The sequence below is a fragment of the Tinamus guttatus genome, unplaced genomic scaffold (genome assembly GCF_059628265.1).
Source record: "Tinamus guttatus ecotype Peru unplaced genomic scaffold, ASM5962826v1 Tinamus_guttatus_pri_ptg000013l, whole genome shotgun sequence".
NCBI lineage: Eukaryota > Metazoa > Chordata > Aves > Tinamiformes > Tinamidae > Tinamus > Tinamus guttatus.
This window is the reverse complement of record NW_028288547.1, coordinates 48,829-71,543: the sequence shown is the minus strand read 5'-3', so window position 1 is coordinate 71,543 and position 22,715 is coordinate 48,829. Positions and strand designations below refer to the sequence as shown.

At 40.9% G+C, this 22,715-nt stretch overlaps 1 protein-coding gene across 1 annotated transcript; it reads left to right on the top strand.

Moving 5' to 3' along the window:
- The first annotated feature begins 3,029 nt into the window (after window positions 1-3,029).
- On the top strand, window positions 3,030-19,122 carry CHAF1B (chromatin assembly factor 1 subunit B). Its single transcript, XM_088523343.1, has 13 exons — window positions 3,030-3,155; window positions 5,409-5,541; window positions 6,689-6,806; window positions 7,967-8,070; window positions 9,156-9,252; window positions 11,644-11,728; window positions 12,742-12,835; window positions 13,475-13,544; window positions 13,640-13,731; window positions 14,862-15,024; window positions 16,165-16,587; window positions 17,960-18,051; window positions 18,551-19,122. The coding sequence occupies exons 1-13, from the start codon at window positions 3,030-3,032 to the stop codon at window positions 18,664-18,666; spliced, it is 1,713 nt and encodes a 570-aa protein (XP_088379469.1). The 3' UTR covers window positions 18,667-19,122.
- Window positions 19,123-22,715: the final 3,593 nt, after the last annotated feature.

Below are 22,715 nucleotides of genomic sequence, written 5' to 3'. Positions count from 1 at the left end.
TAAACATAATCAGGAGTCTTTCAGGCTAGGATGGAATGGTGGTGAGATTGATGGGAACCTTAGTTTCTGAAACAGAGAGCACCATGCTGTCTATGAATGCCTGAGGTTCCCAAATTGAGGATTTTAATTACTCAAAACAGAAGTAATTTGAAAGGACATACGTTTTCTTATCTGTGGTTTGAATGACTTCGAAGTGAGCTAAAGCTGAAAATGTTCAAATGCAACTTGTTTATGTTGTCTTAAAGTTTAGACAGCTTTTATTAAAGGCAAACTAGGTGACTCTTTGTTAATTGGTTTTATTGTGATTCTTAAGCCACTTGTGGTATGCTCTAATACTCAGGCAAAACCTTTTGAAAAAAATGGTACTGAGAGAAAATGTTAAAGCAGTGACAGTATCTCCTCAGCCAATTGCATGTTCTTTTTTTCTGAAGTTAGCAGGAAAGAGAAGAGGGCTGGCAAAGGCAATATATCCTCCTTTCATCTGTGATGGTATTCACAAACAGTAACACATGCAAATAGTAATCAAGAAACATAAAAAGGCTTTGTTTTTGTTTTCCTTTTAATCATGAAACAACCTTCATGTATAATCCTGGGAAGCATTTTTGAGTTTTGTTGTTGTTTTTGTTTTAACATATATATAAAGGCTCTTGCACTGTTACTGCCCTGATTGAATTGGACTGTGTTCCTTTCAGTTTCTTTCAATGGAGGCTGAGACTATTTCAATTTTAAGATTCTGTCTATTCTCTTACTATGCCAATAAGGATAACACAATACTGTTGTACTTTATAATGGCTAAATTGAATGTTTGATTTTGAAGAGGTGGGTGTAATATAACTGTTTGTATGACTTTTAAAAAGTTTATATTTTCCATTTATTGGTGTGTAGTTTTTCAATTTATTATTTATTGTTTCATCAGATTCTGTAGTTGATTTTATTAGAGATGACTGGTAAAATATAGCATATGTCTATATTGAAAATGGAAAATTTACACTGTACATTTACACTTTGAAGAACAGTGGACTAATGGAAATGGTTTTTATTTACTTGTTAAAATGTATTTTTTGTAAAAAAAAAAAAAAAATTATATAAATCTCAGTTTGCTGGATCAAAACTTGTATGTGATCAGATGCAATGTTTTTGTTTCTAAATAAACACTATGCAGAATGGCTGATAGTTCTGGTTTATTTTAAATATTGAGCCTAAGGGGACACTTGTTTCAGTTTTTGAGTGGAGAACTTAAGTAAACAACTCATGCTACGGAACTGATTTGTCCTTCTTGCTTGGTCTGTATTCTCTATTATTTCAAACTGTTTCATACAGGAAATGTTGTTACCTGGTGAAGAGATGGCTGCTGACCAGGCTTTGGGGCTCTTCTGTTTTTGAAGACTTCCTTAGAGAATTGGGCCAGGCACAAAGATGCTGGATTCCTGAGACAAGGTACTTGGGTCTGAGAGAACTGAGCATCTCTCTTGCTGCTGCACCTGCTGCTGCCCTGATGCTGTCATCTAAAGGGGGCTAGGAGAGAGCTCACAGCTCTTAGATGCTCTGTAAGATAGTATGAAAAAAAGGCTAGAAGGATTATAGTTGTAAAGGGTGTAGAAAGAAGCTAGTTTCTGTATTTTTCTTTTGATGAAAAGGTTTGCACTTGGAGCATTATTTGGTATTTGACTAGTCTAAATGTAAGAACATCTTAAGGCAGTGCTCTGCTCTATTATGATGGGTGTGCTGTGTTTACTTGTTTACTTGGTAGGGAGTAGAGGAATTGGGGCAAGATTTAAAACACCTGAATGGGAGTCAGTTGGCTCTGCTGTACTATCCCCATGGAAACAGAGAAGCCATTTTCTCAACTAAGCCCCACATTACCAACTTACAGCTTGTTCTAAAGTAAAAATGCTCAATGCATTTATTTCCTGTGGCAAATGCATTCCAAAATAGCTACTGTATTCTAAAGATCCCAGGTGCTGTATATTTGTATGTGAAATAGAGCAAACAAATAATGCTTGTCTCTTCACATCTTGTTAACTTCAGGTTGAACCTTTTCTTGTGTAAAGGGTTCCACTCAGTGAGTGAGTAAAGATTGAAGTGTGCCCAGTTCTAACCGCCATAAAATTGAGAATTGTCACTGGTGTTTAGTTCTCAAGTAGCTTTTCAGGTGCCTTCACGATCCCCAGAGCTTCGATTCATATTAAGGTGTTGCACTGCTATCACGGTGTTTATTGGGAGAGCCTGAAATTGTTGCTTTTTCCATTGTGCTTTGCTACCTCCCTAGGGGATGCATATTGCAGATTCAGAATCTAAGGCACACGTTGGCAAAACGGCTTGCTAGCATATAAGGACAGCAGGTGCTATGAAAATACTGATGTAAACGAAGATGGGCGCGGGCAGAGCAAGCCCCGCGTGCTGCGCTGGGAGCCGCTTCTCCTGCGGCAGCAGCCGCGCCGCGCGGCGGCCGTTGGGGTCCAACCGCCGCTCGCCAACCGCCGGCGGCGGGGGCCGCCTCCCCCTGGCCCCCCGCGCCGCCAGGGGGCGCTGCCGCCGCGGGAGGGGCTGGGGCGCGCGGCGCGCAGGCGCAGTCGGCGCGCGGCGGGAAAGGCGGGCGAGGGCGCGGGAAGCGCGAGCCCCGTAACGGGCCGTGCGCTCAGGTAGGCGCTGGCCGTTAACGGCCGTTGGGGGAAAGGGGTTGGTGGGGGGAGGTGGCGGATAAATGAATCTATCTATCTACCCCCGGGTGGTACTTGAGCGTTGTTGCAGCTGTGTGTTGTAACCTTACTCTCCGCTCTTGTCGCGGCATTTAATTGAGGTGGGAGGCACACGTTATCGCCCTCCGTACAGGATTCCCAAGCAGTAACTTTAATAAATCGTGGCATTTGAAGATGTTTTCCAGTAATTTTGTCGTTCCTCCCTTTTCTGTAGTCAATTCTTTTTTATGGGATCTGTCTGTGGTGCTTGTGAAATCTGCACTGGCTTTGATTGCCCTGTTATAAGAAACTCTGGTTTATCCAATATTTTCTCTGTTTTCTTTAACAAGCATGAAGGTCATTACATGTGAAATAGCGTGGCATAACAAGGAGCCCGTTTATAGCTTAGACTTTCAGCATGGGATGGATGAGAAGATCAATCGACTCGCCTCAGCTGGCGTGGACACCGCTGTTCGCGTGAGTTCCTGCCTCTCAGGCTTCTCTTTCAGCATGCACAACACTGAGCAGCTTACTATGTGAGGTGATATGATGATGTGTTCTTAACTGGTAACATGATTATTATTGAGAAACAGCTCTTTTTTTTTTTCCCCTCTCTCTGGAAAGCTTGATAAGTAGTAAATCAATTGAGCAAGAGTAAGAACTTGCTGATTTTTAAAATCGGTCTTCTGGCTGGCCTGTTGTAACTTAATTTCAGTTGGTCTGTGATTAGTGGGGTTTTTTTGTTTGTTTGTTTTTGGTTTTGTTTTTTTACATTTTGTGCTTTAGGAGTTAGTAATAAAAAGTGTCACTCTGGTCATGTTTAGGGAAAGGGTATGAGGAATTGTACTAGTAGGTACAGAATGACCTGGTTTACTGTCTTTGCTGCTGAGTGCTGAGATGACATTTTTCAGGAAATTACCTGCACTGCTTACTGGCAGTCGTGAATCATAACTGCTAATTTACAGTACAGTCTGATGGATTAGTAAGAAGCAACCATTTTTAATTCCTCTGTGTTCATCACTCTTGAATTTCATCAGGTCTGTTATCAGTGGCCACTCAGCCGTACAAAGTCTTGTGATCTTTTCATTTGGCTTCAGATGCAATGTAATGTAATGTTGGATTGGTGTTAGCAAACTTCGTTAATCTGCTGTTTGTTCCTTCTGAAAATTACCCGTAAAGGTATTGAATAGCACAGGCCCAAAAGGAAGTTACTGCAAGGTTCACCTTTGCAAAATCAAGTCTTTGTTTACTATTTTTCTAAATTCTTTTTAATGCAAAGTCTGTCCCTCTCATTCAGTGGTCAGTCAGTTTCTCTAAAAGCCTTTTAATAGCCTTAGTTGGAAAGCTTCGGAAGACATTGAGTATGCTGAGTAAACTGCATTCTTTTTATCTGCATGTTCATTGCCTCTTTAAATAAGATCAGTGGACTGGTGAGGTAGAATTTTGTTTTCAGAGAAATACATTAAGTTACATTCCAACACAGGAACCTCCCTGTACTCCTCTGTAGTGAGCTACAGTACAAAGAATTCATGCAGGTTTTCTGCTGTGTCTGTGTAAATTTATGTGTGTGTGCAAATGTATCTGTCTGCTGTGTATGCAAGTATGTGTCTGTGTGTCTTCTCATGACAGTTTTACACTTCAATTATCAGTCAGCATTGCTTACATTCTGTCAGGCTTCTATCATCTGATGTTTAAAGAAAAAAGTGAAAAATACATTATTGGGGTTTTAGTGCATGTGCAGTGCTCTGGGATAAGCTTCTGCCTGACTTATTCACGTGGCTAATCTAAAGGCCTCTCTGTTCTGCAAATGATAAGTGGGACAAAGGTGTCATTAAAAATCAGGTTTTTATTCCAGTAGCTTCAGCCAAAACGTTTTCCATCCTTATTGGCAAATTGCCTACTTACCTGACAGTTTGTGCTTTTCAGAGACGACTATGTATAAGCTTCTGAATATATACTTAAGTCATGTTTATCTATGTTCTATGACGAGAAAATATTCAGTGTTCTTTGACATAAAAAGCAGCTGCTGCTTCTGCTTTATTTAGAGGACTATTGCATAAGGAAGAAAAGCTGGAAAAAAAATACAGAGGTCTTTATTTAAGCTGCTCCATTGCTTGGTAGTTCCCTTTGTTATTTTCTGAACTCAAGTACATGCAAGAGCAACTCTGACCTGTCATAATGTTGTGGTTGTGATCAATGGAAAACTGGAATTGTTCTTAATATCTGATAAAAAATATTTCTTGCTAAAACCTTCTCAAAATCCTTTCACCTTCAAAATGTGCTGCAAAACTCTTCTGCTTGATCAGATTTCTAAAGAGAACTATTTTTTTCTGGTGTAGAGAGCACTATTTCAGATTGTTTCTACCTGTGCTTAGCCGATTTGTTGACAACATATTGTTATGTCTATAATTCTGAATTGCTATGTATGTATGTGTTTGTCAAATGAAATGAAAGCACTGAAAGCAGATAGAGTCATGTTATGTGTGTGTCTATTTATTTATTGGAAATATTCAGTAATATATTCCAGCAGAACCAAAGAAACATTGTGATGTAGTTACAGTTACAGCTTGTAGAGAAGAAACTTGTGGTGCCACTGCAACTTTATCTTGGGTGGTTTTGGATGAGTTCAAAATAACTGCTGCAAGAATATATTTGTGAATAACTGAAGCAGGGCATATATAGCATATCAGCTTATCTTCCATATTGTTTCTGGAAACTATCTGTAACTAGATATGGAAAGTGGAGAAAGGACCAGATGGAAAAGCAATTGTGGAATTCCTGTCCAATCTGGCCCGCCATACGAAGGCAGTAAACGTTGTGCGCTTCTCTCCCAGTGGTGAGATCCTGGCCTCCGGGGGAGATGGTGAGTGAATAACACGTAAGGAAACTAATATGGAGAAGCTGCTACAGCCGTGCATCTAGTGGGGAAAAATGAGCGTGGACACTCGTTCATACCTCTCTCCCACATACCCTCTTCCCCACTTCTGCACTTGCGCATGTGCTCCGCGCATGTGCTCCAGTTGTCATTAGTAAATGCATGCCATGCAATTGCTAAGTAACTTACTGTCACTGTCTGTCTGAAAGGCTCTGTTTTCCTTGAAATGAAAGAACTACTATCCAAATTTCCCAGATGGGAGGATTGAATGGATTATCTAGTGTCATACTGGAAGGCTGTCTAACAGCTTGTAAATTTAGGCCTGTTTCTTGAGCACTTCAGAGGGTTCTTCAGTCCCAGTAAGGGCAGCTTTAGGTAGGGGTGTGCTTCATGAGGTGGAGTTGGGTGTTACGTGTCTCAGTGGAAATTTTTCAAAAGTCCAAAGAGAAATATGTCCAGCTCAAAACAAAAAGCAGATTGAAAGCTAAGTGACTCCCGTGCTGGAGATACCACTCTTTATTAGATCACTTTAATATAAAAAATAAGACTCAGACTCATAGACTCAGAATCGTTAAGGTTGGAAGGGACCTCTAGAGATCATCTAGTCCAACCCCCCTGCACACGCAGGGTCACCTAGAGCACATGGCACAGGACTGTGTCCAAGCGGGTTTGGAAGATCTCCAGAGAAGGAGACTCCACAACCTCTCTTGGCAACCTGTTCCAGTGCTCCATCACCCTCACTGTTAAGAAATTTTTCCTTAAGTTCCTGTGGAACTTTTGGTGTTTCAGTTTATGGCCATTACCTCTAGTTCTGTCGGTGGCCACCACTGAAAAGAGGCCGGCACCATCCTCCTCACTCCCTCCCTTGGGGTATTTGCATACACTGATTAGCCTTTTCTTCTTCAGGCTGAACAGGCCCAGCTCTCTCAGCCTTTCCTCACAGGGCAGATGAACCACTCAAAGTGTTGGCCAGGACATCAACCTAAAATCAATAGCTCACACTGGAGGAGAAAAGTGGTCCAGGGTCTATTCCTCACTGTTTAAAAAAACTATCTGCTTTTCATGTGTTTTTTGCGAGGTAATATTAAACCAAATGTAATACATTAACAAAGCATTCGTGTAATTTCTTCTATAGATGCTGTGATTTTATTGTGGAAGCTGAATGACAGCAAAGAATTGGAACCATTAGTTTTCCAGGATGAAGATGAAGCTCAACTCAACAAGGAGAACTGGACAGTTGTTAAAACGTTAAGGTAGCTTCAACTTTTATGAGTCTGGTTATTTTTTGCTTGTTTGTTTGTTTTGATTACACAGTACCTTTTATTACCTTGTATGGGCTTCTGTTCAGTATATGAAGAAATTCACTGCTCTTAAAAGTTTACTTTTTCCAGTATTCATCCTTCTGTGGTCTTTAACTTTTGATACAGTACCAACCTCAAACTTCTGGGTTAAGCAGAAGATTTGGCATTTGTGCTCTGAAATAGTTTCCTGAGTTTAGGAAACTTAAATTTAGAGCTTTGCACAGAGATATATAAAATAAATATGAAGTTTTATGTACTGATTTTATCGTACAGAACAGCATAGAATAATATGTAATATAATAGTGTAGAAATTGTGATTAGTATTAAAGCAAAAAGTTCTGGTAGATGAAATGATTTATGTGGCTTTTCCAGACAGTAGTTGTGAAGCTAAGCCCTCCACTTTTGCCCTAGCTATTCTTGTTACAGTTGAAAATACAGTATATTATACAGCTTTTGTTTCAAGCTGTACAAGGATAAAATGCACACACCGTGCCTGATAAAACTAAGTTAGTGTCAGTGGGAGTTCATAGTGACTAAGGCATCCAACTGCTGCTGACAGTTGGAATTCAGCTGTCTGCGGGTCTTGCTCTCAGCAGAAGGTTGCAAGAGGTGAGTGAGTTTGGAAGCTGAAGGGCATTTTTTTTGGTGGACACTCCGTGTATACATATTTCTGTTTATTATTTTTTATGAAGCTTATAAATAAGAAAGTTTTCTTGAATAGCTTTTTAATTACTTTGGTGGTGCAGTCTTCTATGTCCTGTCTTGTATGAAGCATGAAAATGTTCACCTGCGTATCTTTAGAAGTAAATTTGTAAGCTACTTTAAATGCATGGCTTTCATTGTGAAAAATGAAGTGTTTAAAAGGTAGTGATATTTTGGGTAGAAGCAGAATGTGCTTTTTTGTTCCAGCCCCTCCTGAATACAGAAGTGTTTTTTGTTGGTGTTTGTTTTTGAAAGAAAAAAAGAAACTGAGTAATGCCTTTTTGTTTTACTTTTATAATACCTGATCTTTCTCTCTGTTTTTTTGACCTAAAAGTATACAGAATTCTTATTTACACATGTAGCTGTTCATTTTATAATTAATAATTGCTTTCTTTTGTGCTGGCTCCTAGAGGTCACTTAGAAGATGTATACGATATTTGTTGGACCTCAGATGGAAATTACATGGCATCGGCCTCTGTAGATAACACAGCTATAATGTGGGATGTCAATAAAGGTAAATGCTAAGTGTAAGTTTATTGTCTATGACTTCAATCTTGCTGCAAGTGTCGCTTTTAACTATTTTGATAAGTGCCATCTTTGACTATTGAACAATCCATTTAATTGCCAGACTTCTGGGATTGTGATGCAGATACCCAGGCACACAAAGATAACCCCAAGTTGGCAAAATTTGCATATAAGTATTCTCTTCAACTCAGACTACTCAAAAACTAATATTTGGAATATTTGGACTTTTTTTTTTTTTCTCCTCAAGCTGCCACACAAGCAGGTTGTATGGTACTCCTGCGCGTCCCTTTTCACTCCTAAACAAATAAAACCTTACTGATGTCAGATAACTACCTGTGTCTAAAGCAGAAAGCTAGTATAGGATGCTGGCCCCATTTTGCAAGGTGAGACAGTTTGGGGACTGCATACAGCAAGGCACTTGTGTTCATGCTAATCTGTGGATCAGTGGGATTGCCCATGTCCTCCAGGGAAAGCCCAGCTAGAAAAGCTTTGTTGGACCAGTTCAGGGCAGTCAGTACTCTGCAATAAGTGGGAGATCATGAGGTGATTCTGCCTCAGAATTATTTCTGAAAACTGTCCTTATGTAAGTCATCAGACAGTATGTGTGGAGTGTGTTCTCCTCAACAGAGTTAGTGAGTTTCTACAAGCATAGACAGAGAGCCTGGCTATCCAGCCCAAGCTGAAGGTTATGCTCTAATGCTGGAATTTCTGGCTTTGTATCTAGCCAAATCGAGTTAGTTTTTGAGCAGTAATCTAGACCTGTAGACCTTGGTTTTGAAATATACTCTTTTTTTTTTTTTAAACACTTATAATCATCATTTTAACACCTCAACTTGTTTATCTAAGTTACTTTGTAGGGAACAAGCTGTGTTCAAATTTACAGTGATTCTAGAAATAAAGCAACTATTTCAATCATTGATGTCAGGTACTACCAGTGGTAGTCTGATATTACCAGTTTGTATGTTTCAAACAGTGTTTTATGTGCATTCTGAAGTGCTTTGCAGGTTTGTTTTTTTGTATTTCTGAAAAAAAAAAGCATTGAATTTAATATCTGAAAACTGTTTGTAATTTCAGGACAAAAGGTTTCAATATTAAATGAACACAAGAGTTATGTTCAAGGAATCACCTGGGATCCTCTAGGCCAGTACATTGCAACCCTGAGTTGTGATAGGTGAGTTACTGGTCTGTGTTTTGTCTTACTGCTTCTTCTTGAGGTTTAATTAAGGAAAAGTGCATGGAGTGAATGTGATTTTTCTTTTAATGGTATTCAAATTGTTCTGTGAAATGGCTGGTGTAAAAAGTAAAATGATAATTTAGTTAATCTCATGGTAAATGATTGAATGTCTCTCTAAGCAAGAAACTAGTTTATGCAACTTTTTGCATAAAGTTTTCTTCAGGAAATGAATTTTCATGGTATTGGCCATTAGAGATGTCAAACATATCTTAACAGAATGCTGTGTTAGCTGATTGCTAGGGACCTGATAAGTTCATCCTTTTCAGTATGCTTTTACAGAGAAAGAAAAGAGGTTAAGAAAATAGTGAAAATGTTTTTATTTTTTCTCTGTTGATATCTTCCTTCTGCCCTCTTGTTCCTTCCATCCTCAACAGCTTTATAAGTGAAGTCATTGGGAAAGCAAACACACACACTTCATAAACTTGGCCCTTGTCAGAACTTTGCAGTTCAGCTTAAACTGTTTAGGGCATGTGTGCTGCTCTGAAGTGGTTCGCAGCTGGCTAAGAAATGTCGTCTGGCACCCTTTGCAGAGAAAATTGCTGCAATAGTGGAAAAATAATTTTGATTTAAGATTTGCAATAGGCTCAGAAAAAGGTAAATAAATGGTGGCTAGGTCATTATGAGCCTCTGTTTTCAGGTAATTGGTTGTGTGAAATTTGTGTGCTTTTATTAAAATAAGCAGTAGTGAAACGCAAGTGATGGAAAGATGCACAAGTTTTTCTTGGAGTGAAGTTACAAGCTGGAGTACAGTCTAATCTGAAGAGGGGAAGTTTCCTACCTGCACATCTTGCAGTCTCTTTTCTGCAAGATTAGCAGGTAGCAGAGGCTCAACAGGAGTCCAGTAAGAGTCAGGGTCAGTGCCAGGAGTGGGCACTAAACAGCCCGGGGGCACGGAGACCCCTTCACCCATTTGGCAGGTCAGCTTGTGGTGTGATGCATGGCTTCACTTAAAGTACCTGTACTGCCGTGAAAGCCTCAAATTGCCTGCAGTTTGCTACAGCTTCAGTTTCTACTTTCGCCTCCTAGCTCTGTCCAAGACTCTGTGTGGAGTTGTTTCAGCACATTAAATCAGCAGAAAGCTCTGGTTTTTGTGTTAGGTTAGTTCTCTGCCATCCTAGTGAACCAGCATATTTGATAAAGGATTTGATGAGTTTAAGAGCTGGTAAAATGGAGGGGATAGTGGTACCAGTGGCTGGATTGGCCTAGGCTACTTTCTGGTGAAGTCAGGAGAGTTCAAGCCTTCTCAGTATTGAGTTATACTCCAGCTTTAATTTATTATAGCCTCCATGAAGGTTAGAAGTGCAGTTAATTGTCTCTGGGGTGAGTACTCAGGAACAGATCCAGCCACTATTCTATAATTGGGAATGCCCAGGCTGTTCACTGCCCTTTAATTCCTTCATTCCTCCATGAATGTGTGCACTGGTACTTCACAAACTTTTCTGAGTCAAATCATTACCTGTAATCTGCAGATTATTAGGCATAAGGGCATGTCTTCTCTGGTGGTCTTGGATGAACGGAGTTAAAATAAACATGTGATCATCATTTATATGTGGCAGTCACAACTGCAAAGAGAGGTGTTGCAGCTCTGTGCAAATCTTGGGGTGAAAGCAAGTTGACTATGTTGACCAAATTGACAAGTTGACCATGAGGCAGCAGTGTGCCCTCGTGGCCAAGAAGGCCAATGGGGTCCTGGGGTGCATTAAGAAGAGCGTCTCCAGCAGGTCGAGGGAGGTGATCCTGCCCCTCTACTCAGCCCTGGTGAGGCCGCATCTGGAGCATTGTGTCCAGTTCTGGGCTCCCCAGTACAAGAGGGATGTGGAGCTGCTGGAGAGAGTCCAGCGCAGGGCTACAAGGATGATCAGGGGCCTGGAACATCTGCCCTATGAGGAGAGGCTGAGGGAGCTGGGCCTGTTCAGCCTGGAGAAGAGAAGGCTGAGAGGGGACCTGATCAGTGTCTATAAGTAGCTCAAGGGAGGGAGTGAGGAGAATGGGGCCAGCCTCTTTTCAGTGGTGGCCACTGACAGAACTAGGGGTAACGGCCACAAACTGAAGCACCAAAAGTTCCGCATGAACTTAAGGAAAAATTTCTTAACAGTGAGGGTGACAGAGCCCTGGAACAGGCTGCCCAGAGAGGCTGTGGAGTCTCCTTCTCTGGAGATCTTCAAAACCCGCTTGGACGCAGTCCTGTGCCACGTGCTCTAGGTGACCCTGCGTGTGCAGGGGGTTTGGACTAGATGACCTCTAGGGGTCCCTTCCAACCTTAAGCATTCTATGATTCTATGAAAGCAAGCAATATATTTATAGCTAACTGTGTTCTCCATCACGTAGGGTCCTGCGTGTATACAACTCACAAACCAAACGTGTAGCATTTAATGTTACCAAGATGCCTTCTGGGGCAGGAGTTGAAGGAGAGGTATGTTGTTCTGCTACTTATGGTATTGGGTAACGTGGGTCTGCTGTTTTGAGAACTACTCTATTCTGTGAACCTCTGGGGCAAATATTTTCAGTTCAGATACTCTTTGGTGAATAGTTTTATGTTTGTCTCATCTCTGTGCTTGTGTGAAGAGACCTTCTCTTCAGGTTTTCTCTAGCATTATACAGGAGACTAACAAAGAACAGCCAACTGCTGTGGATCTCTTGCAAGTTCATCTGGATAAAAGTACAGCTTTGATTACCTTTTTTTTTTTTAAGCATTTTTAAACTGTGCAAATTAATATGGGCCTTCAAATGTATCTGTCAAGCAGTAGCTGTGAGATTATTTCTGAATTTGATATAACACATATATTGCATTAATGTTTTATTGAGCAGCATGAAATCTCCAAAAAGGTAGCCTAATTTTTAGGAAAATATGAATTAGTGAAAATTTAGAAAATTCTCTCTACTCGTAAGAGGGCAGATGAAAAGCTTTCTTTCCAAGGTAATTGTAAATGATAGGTAAAAACAACACTTCCAAAGACAGTTATAGCTTTCTGTTTTGTTGTTGTTTGTTTGTTTGTTTTGGTAGAAACATTTTTATGCGGGCTAAAGAATGGGCTTGGGAAATCTCTTTGCCATTATAGAATTACCTCTTTAAATCTCTAACACTGGAGTTAAATACCCAAGGAACAGGCTTTTAGACTGGCTATTAAATAATCTTGTTCTTTAGGTTATTACTACTTTTTCATTCCTGCTTTAATATGACTGCTCTTGGAGTGTTTTGATTAGTAGCTGACAAGGGATCAAGTGCTGTTTTCTGGATATATTCTCCTTAGCTGTACAAAATTTATAGCTCAAAATGAGTTTGAAGGAGTCATGGTTTTTAATCTACTTAGCTTTTATTTTAAAAGTTCTATCAGGTTTGATTATACAACCAGGTGATTTTTTCTCACTTGAATTCCACCTGTGATGTTCATGGTACTTCTCACAATCACATTTTCAACATTACAGGCCAGGAGCTATCGGATGTTTCATGATGACAGCATGAAGTCATTTTTCCGCAGACTGAGTTTTACTCCTGATGGCTCCTCCTTGCTCGTTCCAGGTAGGTGAAAGGAAGACATGTGCTGTAACTTGCCTTTAGTCTATTGCATCCTCCTTTGCGTGTGCATTATGATTGCTTTCAGATCTGCTAAGGGGCTCCTGTTTGTATGAATCATGACATTCAGTCAGTCAGTCATCATGTTCTTACTGAGAAAGACTCCACAATCCCCTTTCATTAACAGTCCAGAACTTCAACTTTCTTCTGTGCTAAAAATTGCCTATGGCATTTTTCTTAACAGAAACGTATATAAATTGCAATAATGTAGCTCTAGTAAAATAGAATTGGAGAATAATGAGTGGTTTCTTTTGACTTGTCTCTCTTCATTTGTATCCCTGCTCTGAAAAAGTTCTGCAGTCCTAGTAAAAATAATACTGCAAGGAGGGGATCAGTTTGCCCATATAAGCACGGCTTTTATAGGTGTCTGGCAATATCAAAAAGAAGCTTTGAGGGGGAAATCTATAAGGGAAACACAAACAGCACTAAATAAATATTTGGAATGCCTTTTTGTGTTCAGATCACACAACTATTGCCCAAGTAATGAAAGACTAATTCCCAAGAAATAAAATGTTTATGAACATGAAATATATGCTTGGTACTTGTTTGAATTGATGAGTAATGTTGTAACCTTTATTTTCTCAGCTGGCTGTGTTGAATCAGGAGAAAATGTGACAAACACCACATATGTTTTCTCCAGAAACAATCTCAAAAGGTAAAGTTAAATAAGATCAAAATATTTTTTATTTTTTAAAAAATATATATTTCAAATATCGAATGTTCTCTGAAATACTGTTTCTTTCATAAAAGGCCCATGGGTCACCTGCCCTGCCCTGGAAAGGCAACTCTTGCTGTTCGGTGCTGCCCAGTATACTTCGAGTTGAGACGTGCCCTTAATAAAGGTACTGTAATCCTCCAGGGGATCAACTTTTACAGCAAATATGTGAAAAGGACAATCTGTCTGTTTAGTTGGAGGTCATACTATTTTGCACCCTAGCCATTAAAATAGTGTTGTACTGCATCTTGGAAAGTTCCTCCTAATTTTAAGACCATAAATTCACTTTAAGAGTCTTATGAGTAAATTTTGGTATAGAAGATAAATTTGGCCTCTTAGGCTACAGAAAACAAAACATTTTGCATGAGTAAAAGAAAATAACTTAAGTTTTGCACTAAAGGAGAAACCTAGTGATTTTTTTTTTCTTCTTGATTCAGCTACTCACATTACAGAAGCACCCCAGAGTCGGTGTAGTTTACAACAACTGTTGGTGTTTATTCAAGGAGGCCAGACTGGTGTTACTGGCCAGAACAGGAATTCTGAGGAGGGAAGGATTGTTTGAAGTTGTGTGAGACTTTAGCTGGAGACTGAAATCCAGCCTTATTGTTGAGCCCAAGTGGGCTCACAAGAGTTTGTGGGGGGGTTGAGTGGGGACAAGAGTTTGTATATGTGTTTTTTTTAAACAAGACTAATCTTAACTCTGGTGCAAAGACAGAGCTTTGCTCATTCCCAGATGAGTGAAATGAAGGCTCTTTCTTTAAGGGACACTTGGTGGTATTCCCTAGAGGATATAGAAATTCTGTTCTGTAGGTGTCCTGTATTTGTATCATAAATTGTAGGTCTGTTGCCATGCTGTGTTGAAGGTAAGGAGATGAGTGTTATAGGTCTCTGTAGCTCCTCTGAGAGGAGTGTTTTGAATTTTCTGCAGCACATTCCTGGAAAAGGCAATATCTGCGATAGTCTAGAAATTTGTTGTACCTTACACTAACATTATGTGTGTATCTTCTGTAATCATCGTGGAAGTGAATAGGCTCTGTATAGTAGTAATGGCTGAAAGCCGCTAGCTAGCAGTTAGCTTGTGATTGAACTTGGAAAAAAAGGTTAACTGGTAGCTCGGACACCACAAAAAAATGAATTAAAGCTACTGTTTTGAATAGATCATACAGAATATAATGTAGTGGTCTAAATTTATGATGTCTTTGATTTAAAGTATATCAAAAGAGAATGATCAGCCTGTTTTGTTTCTTTGCATTCTAGATGAAATCAGTCAGAAATCAGCCTCTGCTCTATTTAATCTGCCCTATCGATTGGTGTTTGCTGTTGCTTCAGAAGATTCTGTGCTTTTTTATGATACTCAGCAGTTGTTTCCATTTGGTTATGTTTCAAACATACATTACCATACCCTGAGTGACATTTCATGGTAGGTAACTGGTAGATTCTTAAGATTTGCTACGGTTTTGCTGCTGAGGAGGGGAATGTCCTCTTTACATGTTAAAGCTCTGCTCTGATGTCTTGCTTTCTTTTTCTGTTTCATTTATGGCATGCATTTGGTCACTGTCATGACAGTATCTAAACAGCAAGCCACTTCTTGTTGCTGTTGTACAAAAATTGCAGGGGTTTTATCAGCCAGGGAGCGAAGGCCCAAAGGCCCTAAGGACAAGCAGCCCTTTTGCCCACAACTGGGTTATTTGTATGAAAGCTAATATGGCACTTGGTGCCCATGAGAAGTACTTACTGTCCAGGCTGGGCTACTCTAACCAAGTTAACTGCAGGTTTTGAAGTTCACTCCTTTAAGTTCAGGCACCTGTGTCCTAGCCAATTACTGCTTTATATGCACAATTGTGCTTGGTCCTTGTATCTGAGATTGTGGTCAGTGTGGTCTGAAGTGGGCAGTCTGAAATGGAGCTGAAAATCAGACCCCAAGTCTTACAGTCAGGATACTATTCCTCCACTGGACTGTGCTTCCACCCTCAAGCCTTCCTTGCCAGTTACCTGAGCTGAGCGCTGTGTGCAAGCCTCTGTTTCGGGAGTTACATCTGATGCTCAGATACTTTGAAGGCTGTTGTTTATCAGGAAGAGGGGAGCAGAAGAGAATAGAAAGTCATCTGTTTCCAATCAGTGATCAACATTCCTTGGTGAAGTGAGCAGCAAGCACCCAGTCACATAGTCACTACAGTGACTGCCTCTGCTCAGCGCAAGGAGCACGGCCAAACTGCCCTGCCGGGTCTGAATGAGCAGAGTTCAACACTATTTCAGAAACCGATTAAAGATTTATATGCTTACAAATGAACCCTGCTTTGTGCTAGCTCACATGCGTGCAGGTTTTGGCAGCAGCAGGTTATGGCTGATCTCAGTCAAGGCCAGAAAGTAACTCAGACACAGAGGGCAGACATGAGTATCTTGTCATTTGAATTGGATGTCTTTCAGCTGCCTGAGTCTTATTTGGGCTCAGTTGGAAAGGGAGGAAGAAAAGGCAGGTACAGCTTGGGTTAGAGATAGTGGGGCAGGTAGGGGAGAACAATTTTTGCCTTCCTCTGAATGGAAAAGAAAATCTCAACAGGTCCAGCGATGGAGCCTTCCTTGCTATTTCTTCCACGGATGGATACTGTTCATTTGTTACCTTCGAGAAGGATGAACTGGGAATACCACTGAAGGAGAAGCCACAGATAAGTGTCAGGACTCCCAGCACAACAGAGAAGAAAGTGAAGAAGAGCCAGTCACACAAAGTCATTTCCCCAGGCTCTAGGCTGACAGAGGGGACTCTTCCTGGCAAGACCACTGATGCCAGCACTCCCGCTCTCCAAACTAGAACACCCACAGTTGCCAGTAAGGACTTGCCTTCCACACCTGTTGGCATAAAAAACATTCCAGCTTCATCCTCAGACGAGAGGAAAACCAGCCAGCCAGCCAGCCAGAGTGCTAAAGGAAACCAGCCCAGGAGGATTACTCTCAACACTTTACAAGCGTGGAGCAAGACGCCAAGGTGAGATTTATATTGCCGTTTGCAGTCATAAATATGAAGGCCAAGACAAGCTGTGCTTGTGCTACATTTAAAGGCTTGAGGCTTGAACATAAATTCCCTGCCTTGTGTATTGGTAGTAGCTGTCTTGAGATGGAACTTTGTGTTCTAGTTGTACGACAACTGGAAGGTCAAAATGTTTCCTAAATGTACAACTCCTGTAGTCCTGCCTTAAACGTGAGGTAGAAACACAGGTAACGACCTTTATGCCTTGTGCAGAGGGTAGCAACAGCCATCTACCTTGAGGCTGCATTTTCTGAATAAAGATGGTGCCTGTAGATTTCAACCGTGTCCATTCTGAAGTGTTCAGGGCTGCACATGCTGCTTAATAAAAGGGGGTTAGGGGAGCATCTAGATGTTTCTAAAAACATCTAGATCTTCCATATGTTGGCAGTTATCCATACATAGGCAGTGTGTAATCCATATATTGGCAGTCACACAACCTGCAATATAAGATCCTGAGTTGCTAGTATGCAACACTGACGAGACAGCTATGCAATTTGAGATCCATATGTAATCTTTTCAAGAAAACAAGGCTATTATGAAATTGAAGGAGTTTATTTGACTTTTTTGCAGGAATATATTAGTTAATAGGCGGCTAGGGAAGAAGTGGTGAGAAGAGGAGAATGCTCGATCTTATCAGCAACTATGAGAAAAATTCTCAGTAGAAGATAGTTATAGAATGATTTTTTTCTGCATACCTCTGTTTCATCTGTCTTCAAACTAACATGTCCAAAGGTATAGCTAGTTGAAAGTGATGGTCGGTAGGTGAAGAAGGAAACTGATGGAAGTAACTCATCTTTTGTTTTGTTTCTGAGAGCACGCAGCAGTGAGAGCACCCACCCTCTCATGAGACAGACACAGAGAGACAGACAGAGAATCCCATGAAGGCAGAAGAGAACAAACTTTTAACATGAGCTGAGGTGGCTGTCTGCTACCCTTGCAAACCCCAAGACTTCTACAGAAGTGCAAGGCCAGCAGAGAGGGACAGCAGGCTCTTCCAGTGGAGCTGGAAGCCCTACTAGCTGCCAAGAAGCAGTATGAAACCCTTGGCCCTGCAGCCAGTCTTAACTTTAAGAAAGTTTGACCAGTGTTATGTGTTCAGCAAGTGAGTATCAGGAGTTGTGTTTTACGTACCACATACATAAAAATACTTGCTAGTGGAAAAAGTTGAATAGTATATTTAAAGCACTTTAAAAATACCTATTCAAACTGTAGTAAAACTACATACAAGTGTAAATGATTATAATCTAAAGAAATAAAGTATTTGTGGATGTGGTGTCTTTAAAGCAGTTGAACTGTTTCTGTTCTTTTGTTTTTCTTTGTTTGTTTTTAGGAGAATAAACTTGATTCCAGTAAAGACAGATATTCCAGCCTCGAAACACACAGATACCATTTCGATACCTCCTTCCTCAGAACAGGAACATGGTAAGCCTGTGAGATCATTAGCCTCAGCAAAGATTTTAACTGATTTTTTTTTTATAATTTCTGGTATAATCTATTATGAATTTTAGTGTAATCTGATAAATACAAAACTCTTGAATGAAGCACAAACCCAGGAATGTAAAGCTTCCCCTCCTCTGGCTGCGTATGGACGGTGCCTTGGGGAGTGTGCTGTGTGTCAAGCACTGCGTTGCAGCTCCTCATGTGACCATGTGTCAGTACAGTTTCACAGGAATGGGTGTGTTAGCTGGCAATTGAACACTAAAAATATAAATTAGCTTGAAGGCTTCCAGGTCATGCAAGTAGTTTTTTAAGGGCAGTTTCTGCCATTGTACTCAAAGTGTGCTGTTGTACCAGATGCTAAACTTTCTCAAACCTTTTTTTCTCTTTGAGAGTGAATTATTTGTGAATTTTGCAAACAAATTTACTTTTTTTAAATCTATCTTCTCTTGACTTGAATAATTTTCATATCTGCCTATTTCAGAGAGGCCTTTACCATCTGATGACAGTCTTCCCCCCGCATCTAAACGCCCTAGAACTGAAGAAATGTCTCTTTCTACACCTCCTGAAGATCAAATGAGCTGCGATTCAAACAAATAAAAGCTAAACTTTTAGTAAACTCTTCACAGTCTGAAGGCACAGCAGCCATATCTGAGATTGCATTTCTTCTTGCAAATGTTAAATCTTCAATTCCTGGTGGAAGTACCATATGCATATTTGGCATAGAGCTGAGAAGTAAGAAGCTGGCAGTGGAAGGCAGAGGCTTCAGGAATGGAGCTTTGCAGAAGAGAAGACAGTCAGGAAATGACTTTAAGTGCAGCTCTACTTTTTGAAGACGGTGTTCTCTTTCAAGAAATGCCACAGTTTAAGGAAATGGAGGGATCCTGGGAATTGAAAAGCTCCACAATAACATAAGCATCTCCATCAAAGTCACTAAACTGGTGTTTTTAAACATTATGTCTTCCTGGAGCCTGTCTGGCAAAAGATTAAATTTTTCCTAAGGACTTGAATGCATTCATAATGATTTTTTTGTGGTTTAAGAAAAAAAAAAGTAAACAAATGAACTTTCTTTTAGGCAGCTTGGCTTGTACATTTAGCAATATGAAAAATAATTCATGCCCCGCAGTACATGTGGATAAAAGCTGCTGTTCACATGCTCTGAATGCAGCAGATGCACTATCACTATTACGACTGAAATAGAAATCAATGAACCCTGAAGCCTGGTTACAAGCATAAAACAGTGGAAAACCACTCTTAATTGTTTAGTCTCCATATAAAAAAAAATGCAGACATGAATTATTTTTGAGGCAGCAAAAGCTGAATGTATACATGTGAAGTACTGATTTTTTTTTGTCCAAATCTAACTCCCTTAGCCAATGAAGTATAATAAAAATCCAGTGCATATTACACTTCTAAGAGTTCATATATTTTAGTGTTTAATGCTTCCTATGTAATTAAACTGAATCTAGCAGCTTGAAAACAAGGAGACCAAAACATCTGAAAACCCCATTTAACTTTTTACGGTATGTGGGCTGTGACTCCAGAAGTAGAGTGTGTGACCCCAGTGTTCTAAACGTGTCCGATTCATTATTTTTTTTTCTAGCATTATGTACTTATTTAGGGTGGCTCTTGAAAGATAAATAGTTGTTCTTTCTGATGATGGCATAAATAAGTTTAAATGGCATGTGATAAAGCATACACTTCTATCATTTGAAGTTGCAAAGCATGCAGGAGAGAAAAGTTGTGATTCACATTAAAGTTCTCTACCTTCCATTCTTCCATACATCTGGTTATTTTAAAAATGTGCAACTTTTTTTTGTCTGTTTCTAAGAATTTGGACAAATACTTTAGAAAAGGGGAAATAAAAATGTTTTAGAAATAAAAATTGTAAAATTTTCACAAGGAGATGAAGTATTAATAATTACCTGTGTTAGAAACACAATATCAAACAATTGAAGCCTACAAGCAAATTTCAGCAAAAAAAAAAAAAATTATAGGAAACTAATTACATCTTTGCTTTAAGCCATTGAGATAAGGGTGGATCTGGGTTTTATCAAATTTACCAAATATGGGTTTTTTATAGTAAGAGCTATAAAGAATTTATTGCCAAGCAAAGTCACATCTAAAACCTCTTTCAAAAAAAAAAATAAGTGATAGTTAATGCTGCAGATAATTGTAGCATTGCTGGTCAGGCTATTTTACTTTATGTCCAGCTTGAGCTATAAAGGTACTGGTATTTCATCTTTTTTTGGGATGTCTGGTTTTGTGCCTGCAAATGATCCTTTGATTTCAAATGTACAATTCTAAATGATAATTGTGAATGTTATCCTGATGTTTAGATTTTTTTTTTCTTTTACATGGTGTATTTCAGCATAAATACCCCTTCTGTTGGATGTATTATGTTTTTGTAAATGGCCTACCTGGTCTCAGGGGGCTTCAGGTACAATTAATTACTAAGCATTCATCTTTATTTCATACTGTATTTATTTATTCAGGTGACAACAACTTGCTTTTGTGCTGCTTTTTCTCTTCCTTCCTACCTTATGGGAGCTCTGAACTCAGAGCGGTTGAGTCTGAACTCATCCCGTTTGCTCAGGATGAGGATCATTTCCAACCCAAGAACCATCCCTCTGCTCATACTATCCAAGGTCTTGCAGCAGTTAGAGGCGGGAGTTGAAGACTCGGGGGAGAGGCAGCAATATCACTGCTCCGGGAATGGTGGAGCTCTCTATTTGGGGTGTGTAGACCCTGCTCCAGTGAAATCCTTCAGTACCACCATATGTCAATATCCTATAGACCACATACCCTGAAAGATCAGTAATCCGGGGGGCAATATGTTTTTTGTTAAATGGATGGGGACTTGGGGGTGTCCTGACCTGTCTTCCTCCTGCTGCAGGCCTTGAGGTCAGTTCCTCTGTCCCATAAGGCAAATTATCCATATATCCATCTATGTTCTAGTTGGTGCTGGCGTAGCCACAACTGTATGTGAACATCTCCAGTCTCAAGCAGCCATCTTCAGTTCAGGAAGCCCTTCTCTAGGGTTCTCCCCACACAGGCGTGTGCACGATTGTTAACTTGTCTGTTTTACCAAAGAGACAAGTGCTACTGAAATACAAACTGCTATTGCTCTGGTGTCTGCTTCAGTTTCTGGTTCAGTGATGAGCTTCCAGTAGGTTTCCAAGGAGCTGTATGTCATGAGGAGGAGATAAATAAGGAAAAAAAGGTCAAAATAATCTACCGCCTTGTGTTCTGCAGCCGTCTCTAGTCAAAGGACTGAGTCACTGACCGGCAGAGCAATCACTTGGGAAGAGCACCAGAGTTTGCACTGACCTAAAGCACCTTGAGCAGTAGGGCCGCCTTTTGGGCCTTCTTCCTCAGGCAACAGCCTTGTGGGTGCAGCTGGAAACCAGAGGCAACCTTGTGTGCCCGTGTCCCGCTCCTGCTTTTCTTGCACTGTACAAGGGAAGCTGCTTCTCTGCCATTGAGCTTCCTGGCTATTACGTGCAGGCTGTGGGCTCTGGGCAGCTCGCTCACTTGTTAACGCCTCGCAGTCCTCTCGACTCGCCCCCTCTTGGGAGATCCTTCCTGCAAGAGGTCGCTAGGAGCCTAGGCATGCACATTGCGCTTAAACTGAGAAATAAACGACCCCCTAGTTGAGGGGATTTGCCCTTTACTTCACGTTTCTGGGGACTAGGATATCCTTCGCATTTGCAGCCTGAAAGCCCCCATTCTGCGAATTTTCTCATTTTAAACATCTGCAACGTGGGTAAGCACTTGCTCGTGTCAGAAACACAGTCTGCTCCCTGCTGTAAGTCATATACCTTTCTTTCCATTTTTTTGGTGAATGATCAATTGACTGCAAAGAGTTTGATGGATCTTTGAACAAGTGCAGGCGGCAGAAGCCCAAGGCATGAGGCCTCTGTGTAAAAAAAGTGAAAAGAAACGAACACAGGAAGCTTAATCTCCGTGTGAGGAAGAACTCCTCACACTGTGGAGGGTGACAGAGCCCTGGAACAGGCTGCCCGGGGTGATTGTGGAGTCTCCTTCTCTGGAGATCTTCAAACCCACCTGGATGCCACCCTGTGCCACGTGCTCTAGGTGACCCTGTGTGTGCAGGGGGGTTGGACTAGATGATCGCTGGAGGTCCCTTCCAACCTCAACCAGTCTGGGATGCTGTGTGAAATCGCGGGGTGACCGCTGGATGTCACTGTTCCGCAGGACTCCCCCTCCACCAGCTACGGGGAAAAGGGCAGCAGGCAACGGCCAAGATAAAACACAAGCTGTAAATAAATCTATATCGCAAGGGTATATTGTCACCAAGCAGAATTGGTTTTGTTGATCCCACAAGCTTCCTTCTAAGAAGATGAGGTTCATTTCCTTACAAAAGACGCTTTATAATGTCCTGTCAATAGCAGTGCACAGGGAATGCTGTCGCCTCTACCACCGCTTGCCTGTCCCGCTCCCATTTAAAGGGCTTCCTGCTACGCTGTTTGCCTTCCCGCCCGTGACAAGGAAGTGGAGACGGCGGCACCCAGGCAGTGCTGGCACCCAGCACGGAGGGGCCCTGGAGCGGGGCAGGCGCCAGGGCGGGATGCCAGGAATCCCCGTGCCTGGAACGTGTGCTGCCTGCAAGAGCAAGCTGCTCCCTC

What these genes read in the sequence shown, in the direction of transcription:
- CHAF1B (XM_088523343.1), top strand. Translation starts at nt 3,030, where the DNA reads ATGAAGGTCATTACATGTGAAATAGCGTGGCATAACAAGGAGCCCGTT. An exon ending in GCAACCCTGAGTTGTGATAG is followed by an intron (nt 9,253 to 11,643) that starts GTGAGTTACTGG and finishes TCCATCACGTAG; the next exon opens with GGTCCTGCGTGTATACAACT. An exon ending in TCCAGAAACAATCTCAAAAG is followed by an intron (nt 13,545 to 13,639) that starts GTAAAGTTAAAT and finishes CTTTCATAAAAG; the next exon opens with GCCCATGGGTCACCTGCCCT.